Below are 19562 nucleotides of genomic sequence, written 5' to 3'. Positions count from 1 at the left end.
CAATTTTTGATCAATTTTGTAGAATGCTATGACAACTAGAGTGACGCTAATTGTGCTTTTTTGTCCAGTAACGTTTTTTGATTGACACACACACGCGCGCGCGCGCACGCACTTGTACTGACACATTAATTGCTTAAGAGCGCTAAAAATATTTGAATAATGTAATCACAGTTGAAAGTTGCAAAGCAAGTTACCAAAGTTGAATGACGGTTTTCTGTAACAGCACACCAAATATAAGTAGACAAATCGAGATTACAACCAGAGATGTTTGTTTGATAATATTTTCCTTGAATTTCAATGTAGGCAAAGGCCAATTCATCGTTTTTGCAGACGTTTGAACGTTGAGCATGAGGTAGAATGCCGATAATAGACACAATACTGTTAGCTCGATGAACGGTAGAAAGTGTGTAGGCAGTCTTTTGAAGTGTGGGTTGTAATTCATACTCCAGCTGGAATATATGAGAGCAGATGCTAAGGTTGTATTGATAGCAACTGCTGTAATCTTCATGCTTCTCGTTGGACAGCTCATTAGGGATTCAACTAGAAGCATCCAACTGATGAGGAGCGCGAATTGCTTAGTCCGTGTTGGAAAGACGCCTGTTTGCGGTCCTATGGAGCTATGTGGGCCCAGTAGTGTTATCAGTAAAGTGCAGAGACATATTACAATACCAACTGGTAATGAAGCTGCTGCTCTCTGACTGGTTCTTTCTTGAAGTTGTTTGGATGATGAAACGAGTGGTTTAGTGCGGTTTTCTAATTTTTGGTTGTGGAGCATCCTGTGTGATTCAATCAGTAGGTTTCTTTCATAATGGTGTATCCCTATCATCGTTCTGATGAATCCTTGTGCGATCACCATAACTGCAATGTTTAGAATTTGGCTCAGAGAAACGATGCTATTGGACAGATTGTGGTGCACGACAATACTGACGTATCCGAGTTGGTGAAGAATCACTATCATAGTCACAGGATAGAGCCACGCTGTGTACAAGTTGCACACTACTACACTTCTTAGAGCTTGTCGAAGGCAAAGAAATATTTCATCCGTATTGACAGTTTTGTAATTCAGTAGGCTTCTTCTAATCATGTGGTCACCGATTTGCTTGACGGATACTGCATCGAGATATGTGCGAGTTGTTTGTTTGCTTTGTGTCATTGTGAGATAAGTGAAGACTTGCTTTGAAGCCAATGCTACTGAGACTGTTACCAGCACTCGAATTACCAGCGTTATTACAGTCAGGAATACCGTGTGGCTGTTTCCATAGTAAAGTGATTGGAGGAACAGTGTAGCATTTGCGGTGAGACTGCATATTACCAATAATATGCAGATTGTTGTGATTATTTTTTCCCTATCTCTCATTTGGTAATGAGCTCCTGATCTAAATGCTTCAAATATGTCCAGCCGATACTTGTGCTTTGTGTCTGATGTGCTTCTGCTATTTTCTTCATTTAGTTCATCCAAGTCAGACAAGTCGTTTTCTGTTTCAGAATTTGTTGGTGCCTCTTTGACTTTCTCCACTGCCCAATGGAAGTCGGGCACTCTTTGTTTGCTTTCATTCGAAAGGATGTCAGCATTTGTAGTTGAAGCTTGTGGTGTCTTTACGTAGGCGTCTTGAAATTCCAATGCTCTTTTGAGGTCTTTTGAAAGGTTTTTATTACAATGAGCTTTGTTTCTGATGTACTGAATGCCTATGATACCTTTTAGCGGTTGTAGTAGCATTTCTCTTTCTTCTAGTAGGACAGGAACAATTCCACATCTTTCCTCGTTAATACGATTGTAAATGGCTGTCCAGCTGTCGTCGTGAAGTCCGTACTTGTCTATGTTTGGAGTAGAAACAATGATGATAACCAGTTTTGAATGCTTGAGAACATCATTCACTTTCTGACCGTTACCTTCTCCAAGGCCAAAGTCAAATAATGTCCTGCAGCTTCTTCTTTGCTTGTGAAGAATAGGTTTTAGTGTTTCAGTTACAAATTTAGAGCTCACGCTGTCGTGGAAGTTGTAAACGACGAACACGTCGTAGCCTCCTACAAACAAAACAATGAAGGATGTGTCTGCTATCTTGGTATTCTTTGCAATTTTGGCATCAATTGCTTACAGAACCCCGCTTTGGGCGTTCACCACAAAGGTATGAAGAAGCGCTGTCATGGCGTCTCCCTCAATTTGAATCAGAAATTAGTCAGCGTCTTTTCAATACAGTACAGCCGTTTGTCGAAAAATTATAAGTTAGTAAGCCGCGCGGAGCAGCTGTTCCTGAATTCATGCAATAGGGCAAACACGCGTACGTATATATAATCCCTTGTCGGCAATCGAAATCTACAGAAACAATTTGGACTCATTTGCATAATCGATCACGCGAGTGAGACCATCAGAGTTTCCACAGTCATGCGTACATTCTAGCCGTTTTTCCACGCTTTAAATCTTAGTCTCCGACGACGGAGAAAGAAGTTGTAAACACTTCCAATGTTTGAGATCGCAATAAATGTAAACTGCATCTGCTGTGTGTGTGCTCTCTTCAATAATTATGCATGGTATACATATATACTCACTGGAGAGAGGCTTGTGTCCACTTCTGTGAGTCACTGCTGTCGCCCGTCTAGATATCCTTAAACGTTTAGGAACTCCAAGATTATTTAGATGTCTGAATCTTGATCTTGAACGGTATTCAGGTCTACGCGCCTCCATGATTCCAAGCTTGTCGTATAGTCTCCGATAGACTGGCTTCTTTCTTCACTGCAACAATAATTATTCGTTGGTCCGGTGACAAATGTTTGCAATACCAAATGAAGTTGCAAGTGGATGGTGTTTACGCTGATGTCGCAGGATGCTCTAGATTCTTTCGCGATTACAGCAACTCTGCACGTGATAACCAAACCGCCTACACCATGTTTGCATGCTATTACATCACTTGCACAGTGCAAACTAATATTTTTTCAGTTGGCAATTTTGTATTTTACAAACACACGGGAAACTGATTATAGTTGTTAGGTCGTATAGAGCTCGTCCTGTATTATAGGGTACAGAAAACGTAAGAATTTTTAGACTCTCTATCTAAACTTATTACATACTGTACATAAGTGTTTGTCGATACAAATATATTGAGAGACAACTGCAAGTACTAGCCTAAAGTATTCATGCATGATATACATATATATATATATATATATATATATATCCACAAAAGTAGACATACTACAATTTAGTGTAGTGGCAACAGACTGAGAGTCAACAGGATGGATAGTGCCACTATTGTCATTGCCAGAGTTTTCCACTGCTTCCCGAAGTTTGGATCTGGTAGAGGCCAGTTCTTTATTCTAAACCATGTCAAAATATGGAGCAACCATTGTAATGCTGCCGTCAAACAGAGCATGCGCAGTGTGACTCCGTGGAGGAAAAAATTGAGAGGCTCTACCATTTGCTGATAATTGTTTACATTGAAATGATTGAAAGCGTAGATGAGACATGCCAAGATGATAAGGTTGATTGCAACAGCTATCAATTTCATGTGTCGTTTTGGACAGTTGATAAGAGCTTCAGAGAAAATAATCCACAACGTTGGAAGGCAATAGCAGATGTCTAGAACCGAGCTGCTCGTGCTGGTCAAAGTCGTGATGCTGAGCGCCAATATCCCGATAGCAAGAAACACGATAAATTCAAATGCTTTGTTAGCACGATTGAAGCTTCTCTCACGCAGCATTTGAGCTGCCTCTAGGATGACGTCACTGTTTATGAGACGGGCGTCGTGAACCATTCTGTGGGCGTCAACAAGTAAGTTTCTCTCGTATTGGTGAATTCCGATCAGAGTTCTAGCGCATCCTTGCACTATAACAACAGCAGCTGCGTTTAGTATCTTGTAGAAGGCAATCCAGTAATGTCCGTGTCTGTTTTCGATTCTTAAATCGAAATGTCCGACCATCCAAAGTATTGCAACCATGCACAAAGAATAGAGCCACGCTGTAATCAAGTTTACTCTTGCAACACTTTGAAGGAATTGTTTCAATTTCTTGAAAATTAAACGTGGGTTTCTGACGTCATGCTTCATTTGGCCTTCAGCATTCAAGAATTTTCGTATTGGTTTCATAGTGCGTTCACATAGTAAGAGAATCGCATCTTCTTCCTCTGCTCCGATTTTGGTCAGGTAGAGAAACAGATGGTAGGGGACAATGATCAGAAGCAAGGCCAACAGAAAATGACCGAGGAGGATCTGGATTACCTCCAAAGGAATTGTTCTGTCATGACTGTCATAGTTGGAAAGGTAAATGAAGAAAGTTAATGGAGCGTACACGATTGCAGGAATGATGCCGATGTATTTAATAACGTATGCCCGACCGTGGAGGTACTCGAGTGTTTGGAAGGGGCTGTGCAAGTTTAGTCTGAACTGCTTTGGCGATCGCGATGCGCTCGCGTTACTGTCAGTACTCGGTCCACTTTCTAAACATGACAAACAGTCCAGTTATGTAGTACAATTACACCACCCGTAGCTATCGTATTACCTGAGATAGTATCAGGACTGATTTTATGACGCTTTAGTTTGCGGCTTTTGGTGCTGATTTTCTCCTTGTTTATGCCAAGGCCAGTGCGTGAGGTGACGCCACTGTTAGAGAAAGCCTCACGTGACGCTAAGTGAGACGTACTATGCAAACGATTTTCATGGAACTTGTAGGCTCTGTCCAGGTCTTTAGCCAGCATGTCCTCATACTGATCTTTTGATCGGTCACAGGTAATGCCAGAAATTGGTTCAAGCGAAGGGTCTTTACATTTCTCCAGTAGAATAGGAATAAGTTTCTCTTTCCCGTTTGAATTGCAGTATGTGATTGCTTTCCCGACGTCCGAATCGCATGTTGGATTATTCAAGAGCTTTATTGTCCAGATTACGAAAATTAGTGTTGATTCCACTAATGCAGAGTCGAAATTGTTCTTGTAACTGACACCGGGAATAAAGTCCTTTGTCGTTATTACACTCTTGTTACTTTGGAGTAGCAAAGGCTTCAGCGTAGAAGAAACAAAATCATTGCTTTCTTTGTCCTCGTCATTGTAAAGGATAAATGCATCACACCGCCCTATAGAGAAGAGACATTTGTGTTACATGTGGATATATACGTAGGCGTACAATGACCTTTAACTTTTTGCTCAATATGTACACGAAGCTGAAGCATGCGGTCGACATTGCGTTTGGCTCAGCAACGTGCAATCGTGATTAGCAATTGCGAGCAAACTTGTTTGAAACTGCTCACTAGATCGAATGTCATGCGAGTGTATGCGTTCAGGTCAACATGCTGTAAGGTAAGCAATGTCTACTTCTGACTCTAAGTTTTTTCTTGTGAGTTATCACTTACTGCAGCTTTTTGTCGAAGCTGTATGTCTATCACGATGGCGTCTTCGTTGATCTTTCTTTTTTGCCCGGACAGATTTCTAGAAAAGAAGAGGCTGTAGGGTTGCATAAAGGAGACATGGTGGCTTCCTAGATGGTTACCCTGTCTCGTCTTGGCATCGTTTTTCAGTATCAAATCGACCTTGATCTCTGCCCTGCTACTGTTACCTTTGCAACTTTGGTATTGAGCGGAAACTCCCTAATATGTAAATGTAAATTGGCTGCAACACTTCACAGACGCTAATTAGCCAATAGATACAATAGAGTTTGTGTCCACATATTGGGAATGTTACTCTTGGATTGGTCGAACATGAAAAAGGGTATGTCGGTTATTTCCGATCGGATATGCAAGTGGAGTATAGACGTCTCAGCTAACCTCCAATAACTTTTACTATCAGTCTTCACACTGGTATATCTCAGTCCAACAGGTTGCCGTAAATGAGATTGGGAAGAAAGTGCTGGATTGCATCAGCCAGGCCAATTAAGTAATTAACTGAGTAACTCACACCTGCCAACATTTGAAAGCACCGCGCACGTACAGTACTGAATTTGTATTATACACGCGTACAGTACATTCGGGGCAAATTACTTGATTGCGAATGCAAACTTGGGTCTCTGGAAGCCCTGATTTTCTGCGATTCGCTGTGTGCAGCTCGTGGCAGCCTTTACTTTAGGGATGACGCCTTGCTGCTCAAATATCCGAGGGGCCCGATGCAGACAAGTAGGAGACAAACTCATGGTGAGAGGTGGGAAGGAGTTGTAACAGACGTTGATGCGGTTGTTCTTGACTGTGAAGATGGCGTTGTATTGTAGTTAATACGTAATGAGACTGTTGCAATCAAGGCATGCGTTCTGGACCACTCAGACGAAACCCTAGACTATATACTGTCGTCTACCTACTGTATAAGGCCAGTGACCAAATTTCACGTTTTGCCAGTTTGACGACTATCCTGTATGTATATATACGGAGCCGGTGACCAGTCTCTACTACCATATATCTACAAGGCCACTGACTACAGTACAGCACCACCTACCCGCGAGCAATTCCACGCATCCACCAGACTGTGAGACAGTCAGGCGTACGTGCTGTAGTTCACAGATCGCACGTGGACACCGATTATGCTATGACGTCATCTCACAAAAATCAATTCAAAATTCAAAGAAAGTGACTTTACAGACAATTTGGTGGGTATTGTATGTACTGCCTTTGCGTCACCAAACAGTGCCATATGATGTCGTCATCATAACATCAGATATTTGATGATGTCGTGAACCTCTGCAACCACCTCATGTACTTAGCCGGCTGTTTTAATATAACGAAATACAAATGAATACAATGCTTATAACAAAATATAACTGTCCAGTGGGAGACCAAAAATCGTCAGTGAAGAGGGGCAAGTCAGTAGTAATGTAATGCTTCCCATTCATTGCTCAGCTTCTTGTTTCTAATTGCTACTGCCCCGATCCTAATAATACACAACAGACTTTGTCAACGCCAACCATCTACCTACATAATTGAAACATTTGACCTTTTTTCTTCCATTGTTGTATCACTTCATCGTGTATAGGGATGAGTATCTGTAGTAACTCAAGTTATTAGCACAAAGAAAGGCTACTTCGGGCAACTCTAATCATCCGAGCCCACGTGACCCCGGGAGCCCCGTATCAACGCGGTACCACTATACTACACTCCCCTTTCCTTAGCTAACAGTAACATCAACCGCTACAGGTAACAAATCTTATGATTCTCTACTAAACCGTGATTACTAGTTCTTACAAATCTATTCTGTCCGGAGGCTTCCGACGTCTAACGAGATAACGTCTCTCTTCTGCTTCAGTAGTGGGGTCTGAATGTAAACTTGTCGTCTCCTGTGCTTGGAATGGTAACCCAAGTCCGGTTACCTCCGCTGGTTCTGGTTCCACTGCTGTGGTTGAATGGCTCTGTGGCTCTGTTATTAGAGTGTCAGTTGGACCTGGGTGTTCTGGTGTCTCTATAACCTCATCCCTACTCGCAGTATTTTGCCGGTGTGTCTCTGACGTTTATTGTGTGGGAATGCCGTAGTGGTGGTAGTATTTCCATGGCGATGTCGCAGCTGGTCCATGTGTCTGTGCCACACTTCATCCGCAACTTGAACGTCATAAGATACTGGGCCCTTTTTTTAACGACTGTTCCAGGTAACCACCCTGGCTCATGTCTGTAGCTTTTCACGAACACCCAGTCTCCAATGTTGACACTCCGCTGAAGCACTCGCTGATCATGGTTCCATTCTTGCTGCGCTTGCTTCTGCTGCACGGTTGCACCCAGACTAGGGCTAAGGAAGTCTATTCTCGATTTTAGCCGCCTCCCCATGAGTGCTTCTGGGGGAGATATGCCTGTGGTAGAGTGTGGTGTCTTCCGGTACTGTAGTAAAAACGTGGTCACTCTTTCACTGGTGGATCCTTGGGTGATTTTCGCCAGCCCTTGTTTAACAGACTGCACTGCCCTTCTGCCAGCCCGTTTGTTGCTGGGTGGTAGGGTGCGGAGCGTATGTGCTTTATTTCTCCTCTCCGTAAGAAGTTTCTGAATTCACCACTTGTGAAAACAGTACCATTGTCTGATACAATTGTGTCTGGCAAGCCGTGGGTTGCAAATGACCATCTCAGTCTTTCTATTGTAGCTGCTGAAGTTGCTGTTTTCATCGGGTACAAGTCTAACCATTTGGAGTGTGCATTAACGATGATAAGAAACATGTATCCCTGGTAAGGGCCTGCATAATCTAGATGAAGACGTGACTATGGTTGCGGTGGCCAAGTCCACGGATGAAGTGGGGCTTTTGGAGGATCGTGACGATGCTGTTGGCATTCATAACAAGTCTGGACTAAATTATCTATGTCTCGGTCCATGTTAGGTCACGACACATGTGCCCTTGATAATGCTTTCATCCTCGAAACTCCGGGATGACCATCGTGGAGTTCTTCCAGTACTACTTTTCTTCCTGGGGGTGAGGCCACTACCCTCGCTCCCCAAAGGACACATCCTTGGTGTACCGACTGTTCATATCGGCGCCTTGCATAAGATTATAGCTCTTTTGCCCTACTTCCAGGCCAGCCATTGAGTATGAATTTGTAAACCTGTGATAAAACAGGATCTCTACGCGTCCATCTTGCAATGTCTACTGAGGTCGTTGGTGATTTGTCCAAGGTCTCCATCAGGAAGATAGTGTCTTCAGGAATCGGCACCTGCTTTAGCATGTCTGGAAGTGGTAGTCTGCTCAATGCATCCGCATTGCTGTGACGTGCTCCAGGTTTGAAATGAATTTTGTAGTCATACAAGGCCAACTTGAAAGCCCATTATTGTATTCTCGCTGCCGCTTGTGTTGGCGTTTCTTTCTTTCATTGAACAACTTTATCAACGGTTTGTGGTCTGTGGCCAACTGAAAAGTACGCCCATATAGATACGTATGGAATTTTGCTACCCCAAAAATGCAAGTCAAGCCTTCCTTCTCAATCTGACTGTAGCCTTTTTCTGCTTGATTCAGGGAACGAGATGCAAATGCCACTGGTTTTTCGGCTCCATCCTCCATAGTGTGTGAAAGTACCGCCCCAATTCCATACTTCGATGCGTCACAAGACAGGACCAGTGATCGTTTAGGGTCAACACCTGAGTCGATAGTAAGAGTTCCTTGGACTTCTGAAACGACTTCTCTTCCATTCTTGTCCATCGCCACTTGCTGTCCTTGTTCAAAAGCTGGTGCAATGGTCCCAATACTGTTGACAATCCTTTCATAAACCTACTATAATGATGAGAAGGCCCAGATATGCCTTCAGTTCCGTGACATTCGTTGGTCTTGGTGCTGCTCGAATAGCTTTCACTTTCTGGTCTGTTGGGTGTAGGCCAGCCGCATCCAGTCAATGTCTCAAATACTCTACTGATTGAGTCATTAGCGAGCATTTCTTTCGCTGTAGCCTGAAGCCTGCTTGCTTGAGGCGTACCAAAACTTGCTACTGAATGGTCAGATGTTCCGTCTCTGTCCTTCCGCCAATCAGTATGTCATCTAGGTATACCTCCACCTGCAGAATATCCTGTAATACATTCTTCATCGTTCTTTGAAATATCCCTGGCGCTGAGGCTACTCTGAAAGGTAATCGTGTATACCGAAACAAGCCCTTGTGAGTGTTCACCGTTACTATTCTTCTTTATTCTTCGTCTAGTACTAACTTCTCATATGCCTACGACACATCGAGAGTTGAGAACACTGTGCAACCCGTCATTTTGGTAAAAATGTCCTCAATCCTGGGTATAGGATGTCTGTCAAGCTTCACAACGCGGTTAACTGTTAGTTTATAATCGCCACATAACCTAACAGTTTCTTTATCTTTCTTCAGGACAGCCACTACAGGTGCTGCCCAGTCAGCATGCGTCACAGGTTCAATAATCCCTAATTCCTGCAACCGGTGAAGTTCAGTTTCCACCTTGTCCCTCAATGCAAATGGGACTGTTCTGGCTTTGCAGTATCTAGGACACTCCTTGGTGTCCACCAGTATTTTCACTTGATCGCCTGTGTACGTCCCCAGCTCTTCCCTGAAGACCTCTTCATGTCTCTTCAATACCTCCTCGAGAGACTTGTGGTACTCCACCTTGCAAGTAACTCTCCAATCCAGGCGTATTTCTTTGAGCCAATCTCGTCCCAGTAGTGTGGGACCCAACCCACTGACGACTAACAACGAAAGTTTCTTGGATTGGTCTCCATATTGCACTTGTACCATTTTGCTTCCCTTCACACGGATTTGCTGCCCTGTATATGTCTTCAATTTTACGTGGGTTGGTCTTAGACTTTCATTGATGTTGGGCCACAATTTTCTGTAGGTGTCCTCTGACATGATGGTGATGGAAGCACCCGTATCGATTTCCATCTCAACATGTACGCCATTGATGTGCACTCGGACAGTAATTGGTGTTTCCCCTTTCTGGGTGGTGGTATTTATGCGATACACTTCCTCATCCTCTGCCTGTTCCACCTGATGTGTGTTTGCAGTTTTGGCCTTTGTTTTCATAATCCGACTGGCTTTCTTGCCTTGCCCTTTTGATCTACAGACTTGACTGAGGTGTCCCACTTTCTTGCATGCAAAACATTTGACTTCTTTGAACCTGCATTCAGTAGGAGAATGTCCTGACCGTCCACAACGATAACAGGTTTTGGGCATTTGCGGTTGCATTCGGTGTACAGCCGCTGCACCCTTCGCTTCTTCTGTCTTGTCAACAACTTTGGACGCCATTATCTCCCGCGCATTCTTTCCCGCCGCTGCTGTAGCGCGCGCTATTTCCAAAGCCCGCGCAAATGACAAGTTCTTTTTTGCTCATAACGGCCGCTGTGTGCGCTCATCGTCAATACCACAAACTAAACGATCGCGGAGCATCTCGTTCAGTGTCTCTCCATACTCGCAAAACTCGGATAACGCGCGCAACGCGGACACAAACTCTGCAACTGACTCACCCGTATGTCAGACTCTCGAATTGAATCGCAGTCTCTGTACCATAACCGACGGCTTGGGGTTGTAGTGGTTGGACAGAGCTTCCGTCAGATCTGTGAAAGACCTTTCTCTCGGTTTGGCGGGAGCCGTCAAGTTGCGCAGTAACTTGTACGTGCGTGCGCCGACTGCTGACAGAAAAATGGCCTTCATTTTGGACTCATCCGTGATGCCGTTAGCTTCGAAATAGCACAACATTCGTTCCTCGTACTGCGGCCACTCGTCGGACTCCGCATCAAAGGCGTCTAGCCTGCCGAACGCTGCCACCGGCATTGGTGTGGCTGTTGCTATTCCACTCGCTGTGGCTTCGCCCATCCTTGTCGCCAATTGTAGTAACTCAAGTTATTAGCACAAAGAAAGGCTACTTCGGGCAACTCTAATCATCCGAGCCCACGTGACCCCGGGAGCCCCGTATCAACGCGGTACCACCATACTACAGTATTCGACGACAAGCCTTCAACAAATCCTCTATTGTTTGCTGCATTCCAAATTTCATTCTTCTTGTTTCAATTAGAGCGAGTACTTTCCCGGTATCGTAACATTTGTCACGAGTTCTCTCCTTGATCTGATCATTTTTCATTCCCAACTCCAGGCCAATTTCATAGCACTGCCCAGCGCCACACTTTCAGACAGCTTTTCTGATAGCTAAATAATTACTCTCGAGATTGCCTACACACAGTAAATTACAATAAAATCATCAAATTATCCATACGTCATTGCATAGTTACCAATAGACTTCCATTCAATACAATTGTGACTGACAGTCAAGAGCTAATAATTTTAGTTACCTGTACATTGCAATATATGACTGAATTACCTGTGAACAATGCAGATTCACTTGCATGTTGGTTTCCACCATCTACAACAACACACACCATTATGTGCATATGCTTGTACACATGACAGTGTCGTCTACTTTCCATTCTATTGGGACAAGCAGTAATTCAATCAATGAGCATTGTTTACAAAGCAAGAAAATGTCCACAACAAGTAATTATTTCATGTAATTCCTATACGTTATTAGTATTACCCCTCCCACTTTATCTTATTTCTCTCTTCAATGATCATTATAAAAACAACCATAACAACTGCCAATGCCTACATATCACTGTAAACATAACCATCAATAACCATCATCAACCATCAACAACCATCATACTAGACGTGATAATAGACAATGTGCTGTTTAGTCATACAAGCCTCTGTACAAAGAAAATTACAAGAACCTTAGCATGTTTCCAAACAAAAATGGTACAATGTTTCTTCAATATATGCATTCAATGTTTGCATTGTTGGCAACAGTCGATGCTCCAAATACAAATATCCCTACTGTGTTGATTGACAACAAACACTGAAAGTCAAACACAATTAGCAATAGACTACCAATTGAAATAATCAAATATAATCAAGTTTGTACCTGAGTAGTTTGCATTGAACCATCTAAAGGGTCTGCATAATTTTCCCACCTTTTTAAAAACAGGGCATGAATATTTACTGGTTATGTGACTGGAGTATGACATAAATACTTGAGTTAATGTATCAGTCAGTTCAACGTGCATGACCATCGCTAAAAATTATAAAAAAATAATAACCCCACTAGTATGAGTAGTATGTACAAGATTCGTTGCTCACAAAGTGTCAAGGATTAGCACATACGATCACGTCTTATAAAAGCGGCTATGCCTGGTTCCAGAATGCCTATGGGGGAAACCTTGAGTCTGGCTTCTAGACTAAATTGCTGTTAGCATCGGCACAGTAAAGCTTTACCTGAAAGATGTTCAAGATCTCATGCAATAAACTCATTAGTAATTAACACGACAAAATTAGTGTCAAGTACGCAATACCAATCTAGAAAGTAACCAAGTAAAAGAAACTGTAGATACAAGCAAAATGAGAATGCAACGTATAAGTGCATGTAAAATATGTTGGGTTGCTTACCTGTTGATCTCTTCCAAACTTCATCTGTTCTTTCAGTTGCAGCTGTTGCAGGAGTAGGTTCAGGAACACGATTAGGTCCTATAGTAAACAAGAAGTATAGAAAAACAAACTAATGTCGCATCTCTGAGTGCACCTTTTGTATCAAACTAAATGTCTATTGGCTCCTTCTCTTCAACTTTGAGCCTAGCTGTTAAATCATTGGGATAAAGGAGACGTTTACACTTTGGGTAGTCAAATGAAAGAGACAAGTCGATCACAGTTGATGGGCAGGAAACTTGCTTGGCCTGACGTCAGATGTTGGAAACAAACGGAAAACTTGAAACCTGCTAATCATTGCTGCTTTGCTGCTTCTAGTAAATTGACAATAAATTTGCGAGCCTCAACGCAGCTCTCTCTCACTTTTTCAAATGATAATGAATCTTCTGGTGTCAGCACAACAACCACGTAATAGTAAGTTTAGAATACTTCCATATCACAACCATTTTCCATGTGTAACATAGCATAGTTACGAGATAGAGAAGGCTTGTACGAATACTGACGAACACATTGATTCAAGAGACGAAAAAAAATAACTCTATAAACATGCCAACGTTGTTTGGCCACAACACAAGAGGAGGAGGACTTGCAATTTCACCACTACTGCTTGGCACCTCAAATTTAGCTTCATAATCTTCCCGCAAAGCACTGGGGCGAAGTACTCAATATCCTGCTCAAACTTTCATGTTTCGACACAATATCGAGTAGTTCCGCTGCTTCTAGCATTCTGCTGCGATATTCATCTTTCAGATCGCGGAAGAAATAATTGGAGAGCTCTTACGACATGATGCCTTTCTTGGTAAGCATATCGAAGTCCTTTCGAAGATTAGCAGGCAAACCCGTTGAATGCAAAGGACAGTGACGAGAAAGAGTTGTGAAGACCCACTGAGCATCAATGAATACATGATGTCGAAGGATTGGAGAAGATGCAAAGTAGACCACAATAGAGAACTTATGCAAATGAGAGAAAGCATCAGACACGTCACTAGATGACTTCATTGAACATTGTTCTACCCCTATTTCTACCAACTTTTCAAACGGAATGATCTTGTCATGTGAATAGTGCCTTACTTTATACACCTTATCGTCAATCAGTAACCAGGTGAGTGGAATCAGTTCTTGTGTACAGTGTTCTTCTATCTTAGATACTATCAAGCTTCGTAGTGAAACTAATTCAGGGTCCTCTGTAAGGTTCTCTTTAGAGTCACCTTCAAATTGCGATAACATGAAATGTCTCATCCTGTACATTTCAAAACAACGTAATCTACAAAATACAATATTTTGATGTACCAATAGCAAAAATACTTATTATATGGACGTGATGGTAGATGTGACTTTGTATTGTCAATACAGAAACACAATTCTGACTTAAACAATTTTGACTGGCTTTCAGCTGGTCGGCGGTAAACATGACCCGTGTATGGCTTGTCTCGTAACATTCTGTTGAGAACTGCATTTTGTTTTCTCATCACTTCTTCCTCTTTACCGACAATTTTATTTGCATGAGTGGCTGTAAAGATAGCAGGTGGAGACACACAATCAAATACTGATTCAATGCCTTCTGAACTACTCTTTACTGCAGCATTTCCAGTAGACTCTGTATTTTTAAAAATAGAAAAACCAATATTGTGTCACAAATTCCTCAAATTCAACTAGGACGTTGCTGCTTTCTTTCTACTTGACATTTGTAAGTTTCTTTTCAATTTCACTCCTACTTTGATCTGTTAATTGATGATGTTGGGACACAGAACTGACACTGATGGCAGACTAGTGATGATTGATGCAGTCCTTGTTGTATTTCATGTGATGCAGTTTCACTTCCAAGTGGCAATAATCACCTTCAACATTGAGTCGAACTGATGACTGAACTTCAGCTTCCAGTGGTATTGACACATCGTATACCATGAGATAGACGGAATTGGAAGCCACAGATGGAGCAAAGATTGAAAACAAGTTTTCTTGTCCACCGTGGTCACACACATGAATGATTGTTCTGGGTCGAGTTGCAGATAGGTTGCTGTACCTGTACTTTACCATCATATCTAACGCCTGCCTGCTCAGCTTGTTGCCCTCAACTTGCTGTAATCTACTTTTAGTGCGACTCGCCTATGATATACACTACCAAAACCATGGAAAATTCGCAAGCCATTCAAAAATCTACGTTATGTTATAACCTGACTTGCTGTCTGTTCTATAGCATCAACAATGTGTTGTTGAATCTGACCTTACTCAATTGGCATCCATGCTTTGCTGTAACGATCTCGGTGCATCACCTCTATTTCTATTGCTGCTGTGCTTGTATGCTTAGGTTTGAACATCTCCCGCTTCATAGATCTCCTTATATTTGACTTTTCACTTCCATCTTTTCCTACCAGCTTCACCGCTCCTCTCTTAACAGGCACCAACACCGAATCCCCACCAGCTGATTCAATCCACTAAGTTTTTCAATATAAGATCATCAATGTCATCCTCAACTTCAAGACACATCACAAATAGATATATAGAAAGAAATAGACAACTTTAAACATGGTAACTGTACCCAGTAGATAAGCTACTGTCTATCTTTGCTTATGTAATCATTTGCGTAAATTGAAATAAGCCTTGCACAACTCTTCCCTACACACACTGATTGCAGCATGAGAGACCAGCTTTCTGTGGTACACCACAACACAATATTTCAAGTAATGCAATGTATCTGCAGAACTGTTGCATCTTTTACACTGTAAAGCTGTATGATATACTCTCAGAGAAACTCCAAACCTTCACTGATAGTTGAATAGTAACAGTAACTTTCATTTATTCATTTAAACCTAGATGTGTATGAACTCATCTATCTTGTAGGTCATACGTGCCATCTGTAAAGACAGGTCAAACAGGCAGTTCCGGAAAGACTTAAAATAGAGTTTGTGACCAACGGATAAAACTCACTACTATTCTGCAAAAGTTCATAATGCATTGCAGTCATTTATTCAATAAGTTTCATAAAAGAAAACAAAAGAAATTTTCAAATTGTGATAACATCTGTAAACAGACAAGTGAACCTGTATACTCTACCTAGTTAAATTCAAATTTTTTTCTATTTGATACTATACTCAATATCTATTATCTGTCAATCCAACTGTATTCATAGTATTATTAAGCTGAAACAGAAACATAAAAGTTCTTGAAATAGTACAGATGACAGCTGTATAGGGACTCCGAAGTTGTAATGCTTTCTCAGTATTAGATAACACCAAAAGCACTCCATTCCTACCTGGCTAGGCAACTGAAAGCAGACTGTGTGCAGCTGCTATCAAGGACAGTAGAATATCCTAATGAGTCTGCAACTCATCTTCTAATAGCCCGTTTATTATTGTCCTGGTTCATAGTCAAGCAAAGCCAAGCCGCACCAACACTCTTTCACACAAGCTAGAGTAGAAAAGCGAGCCATATCGACTATAGTATGTGTATTTGCTTGCATGTCAACATTCATTGTGTGCAGAAAATGCACGCTATAATAATTATATACTGAGACCTACGAATGATTCAGCCATCCTGTCATACACTATTTCGTTTCTGGGCATCATATAATTTGGGCTTGAAGTTGGTCATCGCTCCGAAGACTAATAGAGCAGAGTTTCTTATTCATTCCACTCCATTCTATAGGTATTGAGAATGTGCGGACTGCAACTTGGTTTGATTATCATTTACTAAGCACAAGGAGACTGTGCCAGCCCGAGCCAACACATGAAATTTGCTGGGCTAGGCCAGAACAGCTTAGCAGAGCTCAGTGCTACTCCATTCATGTTCACACCAAATTCTAAAACTAAGTCAATTTTGGCCAGTTTAGAAGTGCATGTGTAAACGAGTTATTAGTCTCACAACCTCTACGTATTTTGTGGTAAACCACACTCTTTCCTAAAATGTTAATTACGGTTGTAACACTTCCCAAAAATATATACTGAAAAATGCAATTGCTTTATTGACCATTTCACAATTGAAACTAATGCTGCCAAAATACAAACCAAACTCAATAATCTACTATATAAAGCTCAAATTGTCTGTGTGTGTGTGTGTGTGTGTGTGTGTGTGTGTGTGTGTGTGTGTTCGCGTTTGGGGGCCACGTCTTTTGTCCGTTCGAAACCGAAATCGGTACACACACTAGGCATGCACAGGGGAAAGTGTACGTAAAATAATTAAAAAATTATGCACCGGGTCCCCTCTCGAGGGGTCGACCCCCGCGTAAAATTTCTCGATGACGCTAACGCTACACATTCCAGTTTATTCGAACACACGCCCACATCAGTCCTGTGTAGACCCTATGCATCGACGTCCTTCGCAAAGCTTCGAGCAATCGAATATCTCTTGCCGACAAAAATTTTTCTTCTAGCGCTTTCGTTTCTCTCCAAATTCTGATTGCACTTGCACCGAATCCAATCTACACGTTTTCTGCAGCAAGCGCTACACGGGGAGTGTGTCGATTTCTATCTAAACAAGCGCAAAGAGCAAGATTCGAATTCATTTAGCACATCCGCGACCTCGCAACAAAGATTGCACGTGACGTATCCACAGACCTATCTTTACACTACAGTATCTTGCCCGTACGAAGAACGGGCCATGTATACTAGTGGATATACTAAATCTACATAATGGCATTACTCAGAGCTGTACTGACCTTCTGGTGTTGTTCAATGAGTCGATGGTGGCATTGACACGAAAAAGACGAGAAACAGTATGAACACCGTAGCACAGCAGCAGCCATGTGTCCCGCTCTCACCTTAATCTGTTATATAAGAGATATTGCACACACAATAGTTAGTTAGTTAGTTACACATTTCGTTTACTAGGTAGTGCAAAACTTAATGAGAGCACATTAAGAAGGCATCCATCAACTCCCCACATGCATCCATTTAATACTGCAACCATCTACCTCTTCCATACGTGTGGTATATAGAAATTATTACTATCACGTAGATATTTATCAAAATAGCAGTGAAACATTTAAATCGGTTATATCAAAAAATCCTAAATATCAACCACGCTATGCTTAAAACAATTAAAGTACCTTTGAAACAACACAATTCACTAAAATATACGTCTAGCCATGCTAGTGCATCCACACATTCATTTATGTCTCTATGCTCTTCCGCAGTACAGACATACCATAGTGTCTGCGCCTGGTGTGTGTGTGTGTGTGTGTGTGTGTGTGTGTGTGTGTGTGTGTGTGTGTGTGTGTGTGTGTGTGTGTGTGTGTGTGTCTGTGTCTGTGTCTGTGTCTGTGTCTGTGTCTGTGTGTGTGTGTGTGTGTGTGTGTGTGTGTGTGTCTGTGTGTGTGTGTGTGTGTGTGTGTGTGTGTGTGTGTGTGTGTGTGAGTGTGTGTGTGTGTGTGTGTGTGTGTGTGCATCCATTCGACAGCGTCCATGTGCGTGCGTACGTCAATGAGTGCGTTATTGTTGTAGCTACTTCCACTCGAGTTTATGTCGACGGAAGCCTTCTGATTGTAAGAAGTGATAATGTGGTAAATTTGCAAAATAAAATTTGTTCTTAAGTTATGGGTGAATTCTCTTTTCATATACGTTGTAGCTGTATATTTACTTGCTGTTGTTGAATTTAACAACCCAATCGGGGCTTCTTACAGTAAGAAATGAGGTTTACTCAGATCTAAAAGTACTGTTTATTTCATAGATTTGCAACATAAGACTTCGTTATTGACTTAACAGTGATTTTTGGTATGCATTTGAAGTAGAAGTTTACAGCATTTTACTTGCTCCATGTGTTTGTCATACCAACATTAACTGCCCCGTTGTTTGCGTACGGATGCTTTGGCACTCCCAGCGTCTTCATTTCAGTAAAGAAAAAACAAAGTCAAAACTTATATAGAAATCAGAGTACACCTTGTCGCATAGGCAAACCTCTTCCTGCCACGTCATACTCCTGGGCAAAAATGGGTCTTGCAAACAGTCTTTGATGTAGCTGTGTGCGGCGTAGGCAGAAATCGTTTATCTAAAGACTAGATTTGTTTTCTTAACGCTTTATTAAAGACAAGACTAGTATATACGCAGTGCAATTCTAGCTCATTTAGCTTGTCTTGTTTCGTAGAGAGCAGCTGGAAGACTGCAGCTAAGCTAGAAACGTTTCTTTTTATGGAATCTGCGTATCTACAGCATCAATTGTACGCGGCAGCGGGAACGTTTTGTCGACATGCTTGGCAATCTTTCATGTGATCAAAGTCGTATGCAGCATTGAGCACTCGTGTCACAAGGGAGACTTATAGCGAGCGTACTCGATGTACAGCAATGCACAAAACACATGAGATGATTACCCAAACAGAAAGACAACTCAACTTGTTCGATAACGTCAGTTCCAAGTCCTTTCAGACATCGATGACCCTGGACTGTAGGAGCGCTCGCTTTTGACGTCAAACAGCCAACAGCATCGAGTGCGGTTGCATTCAGTCTCCGTTGTGACACGAGTGCTTAACGCATGGCTGCGACATCAACGTTCCTGTGGCCGCTTTTAGTTGTGGCTGTGTAGACATTGAGATTTCACCAACAACAACAGTCTTTGAGTTGTTGTCTAGAAGCTACTAGAGATAGGATTGCATTGCGTTCATACCAGTCCGGTCTTTACTGAGGTATTTAAGAAACCAAAGCGGTCTTTAGATAGCCGATTTGTGGATGCAGCACGCAGCGACATCAAAGGAGGTTCACAAGACCCATTTTCGCCAGCAAA

At 42.1% G+C, this 19562-nt stretch overlaps 2 protein-coding genes across 2 annotated transcripts; both read right to left on the bottom strand.

The window, feature by feature from the left end:
* Nucleotides 1-70: 70 nt before the first annotated feature.
* LOC134188527 (uncharacterized) lies at nt 71-2683 on the bottom strand. The gene is made up of 2 exons (XM_062656690.1): nt 2548-2683; nt 71-2025 (listed from the first exon to the last, which is right to left on the bottom strand). The coding sequence occupies exons 1-2, from the start codon at nt 2681-2683 to the stop codon at nt 191-193; spliced, it is 1971 nt and encodes a 656-aa protein (XP_062512674.1). The 3' UTR covers nt 71-190.
* Nucleotides 2684-3152: 469 nt separating this feature from the next.
* On the bottom strand, nt 3153-4698 carry LOC134189037 (uncharacterized). Its single transcript, XM_062657267.1, has 2 exons — nt 4492-4698; nt 3153-4429 (listed from the first exon to the last, which is right to left on the bottom strand). Exons 1-2 carry the CDS (start codon nt 4685-4687, stop codon nt 3198-3200), a joined length of 1428 nt encoding a protein of 475 aa, XP_062513251.1. The 5' UTR covers nt 4688-4698; the 3' UTR covers nt 3153-3197.
* Between the last annotated feature and the right edge of the window lie 14864 nt (nt 4699-19562).

The sequence above is a fragment of the Corticium candelabrum genome, chromosome 13 (assembly GCF_963422355.1).
Source record: "Corticium candelabrum chromosome 13, ooCorCand1.1, whole genome shotgun sequence".
Taxonomy (NCBI): domain Eukaryota; kingdom Metazoa; phylum Porifera; class Homoscleromorpha; order Homosclerophorida; family Plakinidae; genus Corticium; species Corticium candelabrum.
The sequence above is the reverse complement of the archived record's forward strand: the minus strand, read 5'-3'. Positions and strand labels throughout refer to the sequence as shown.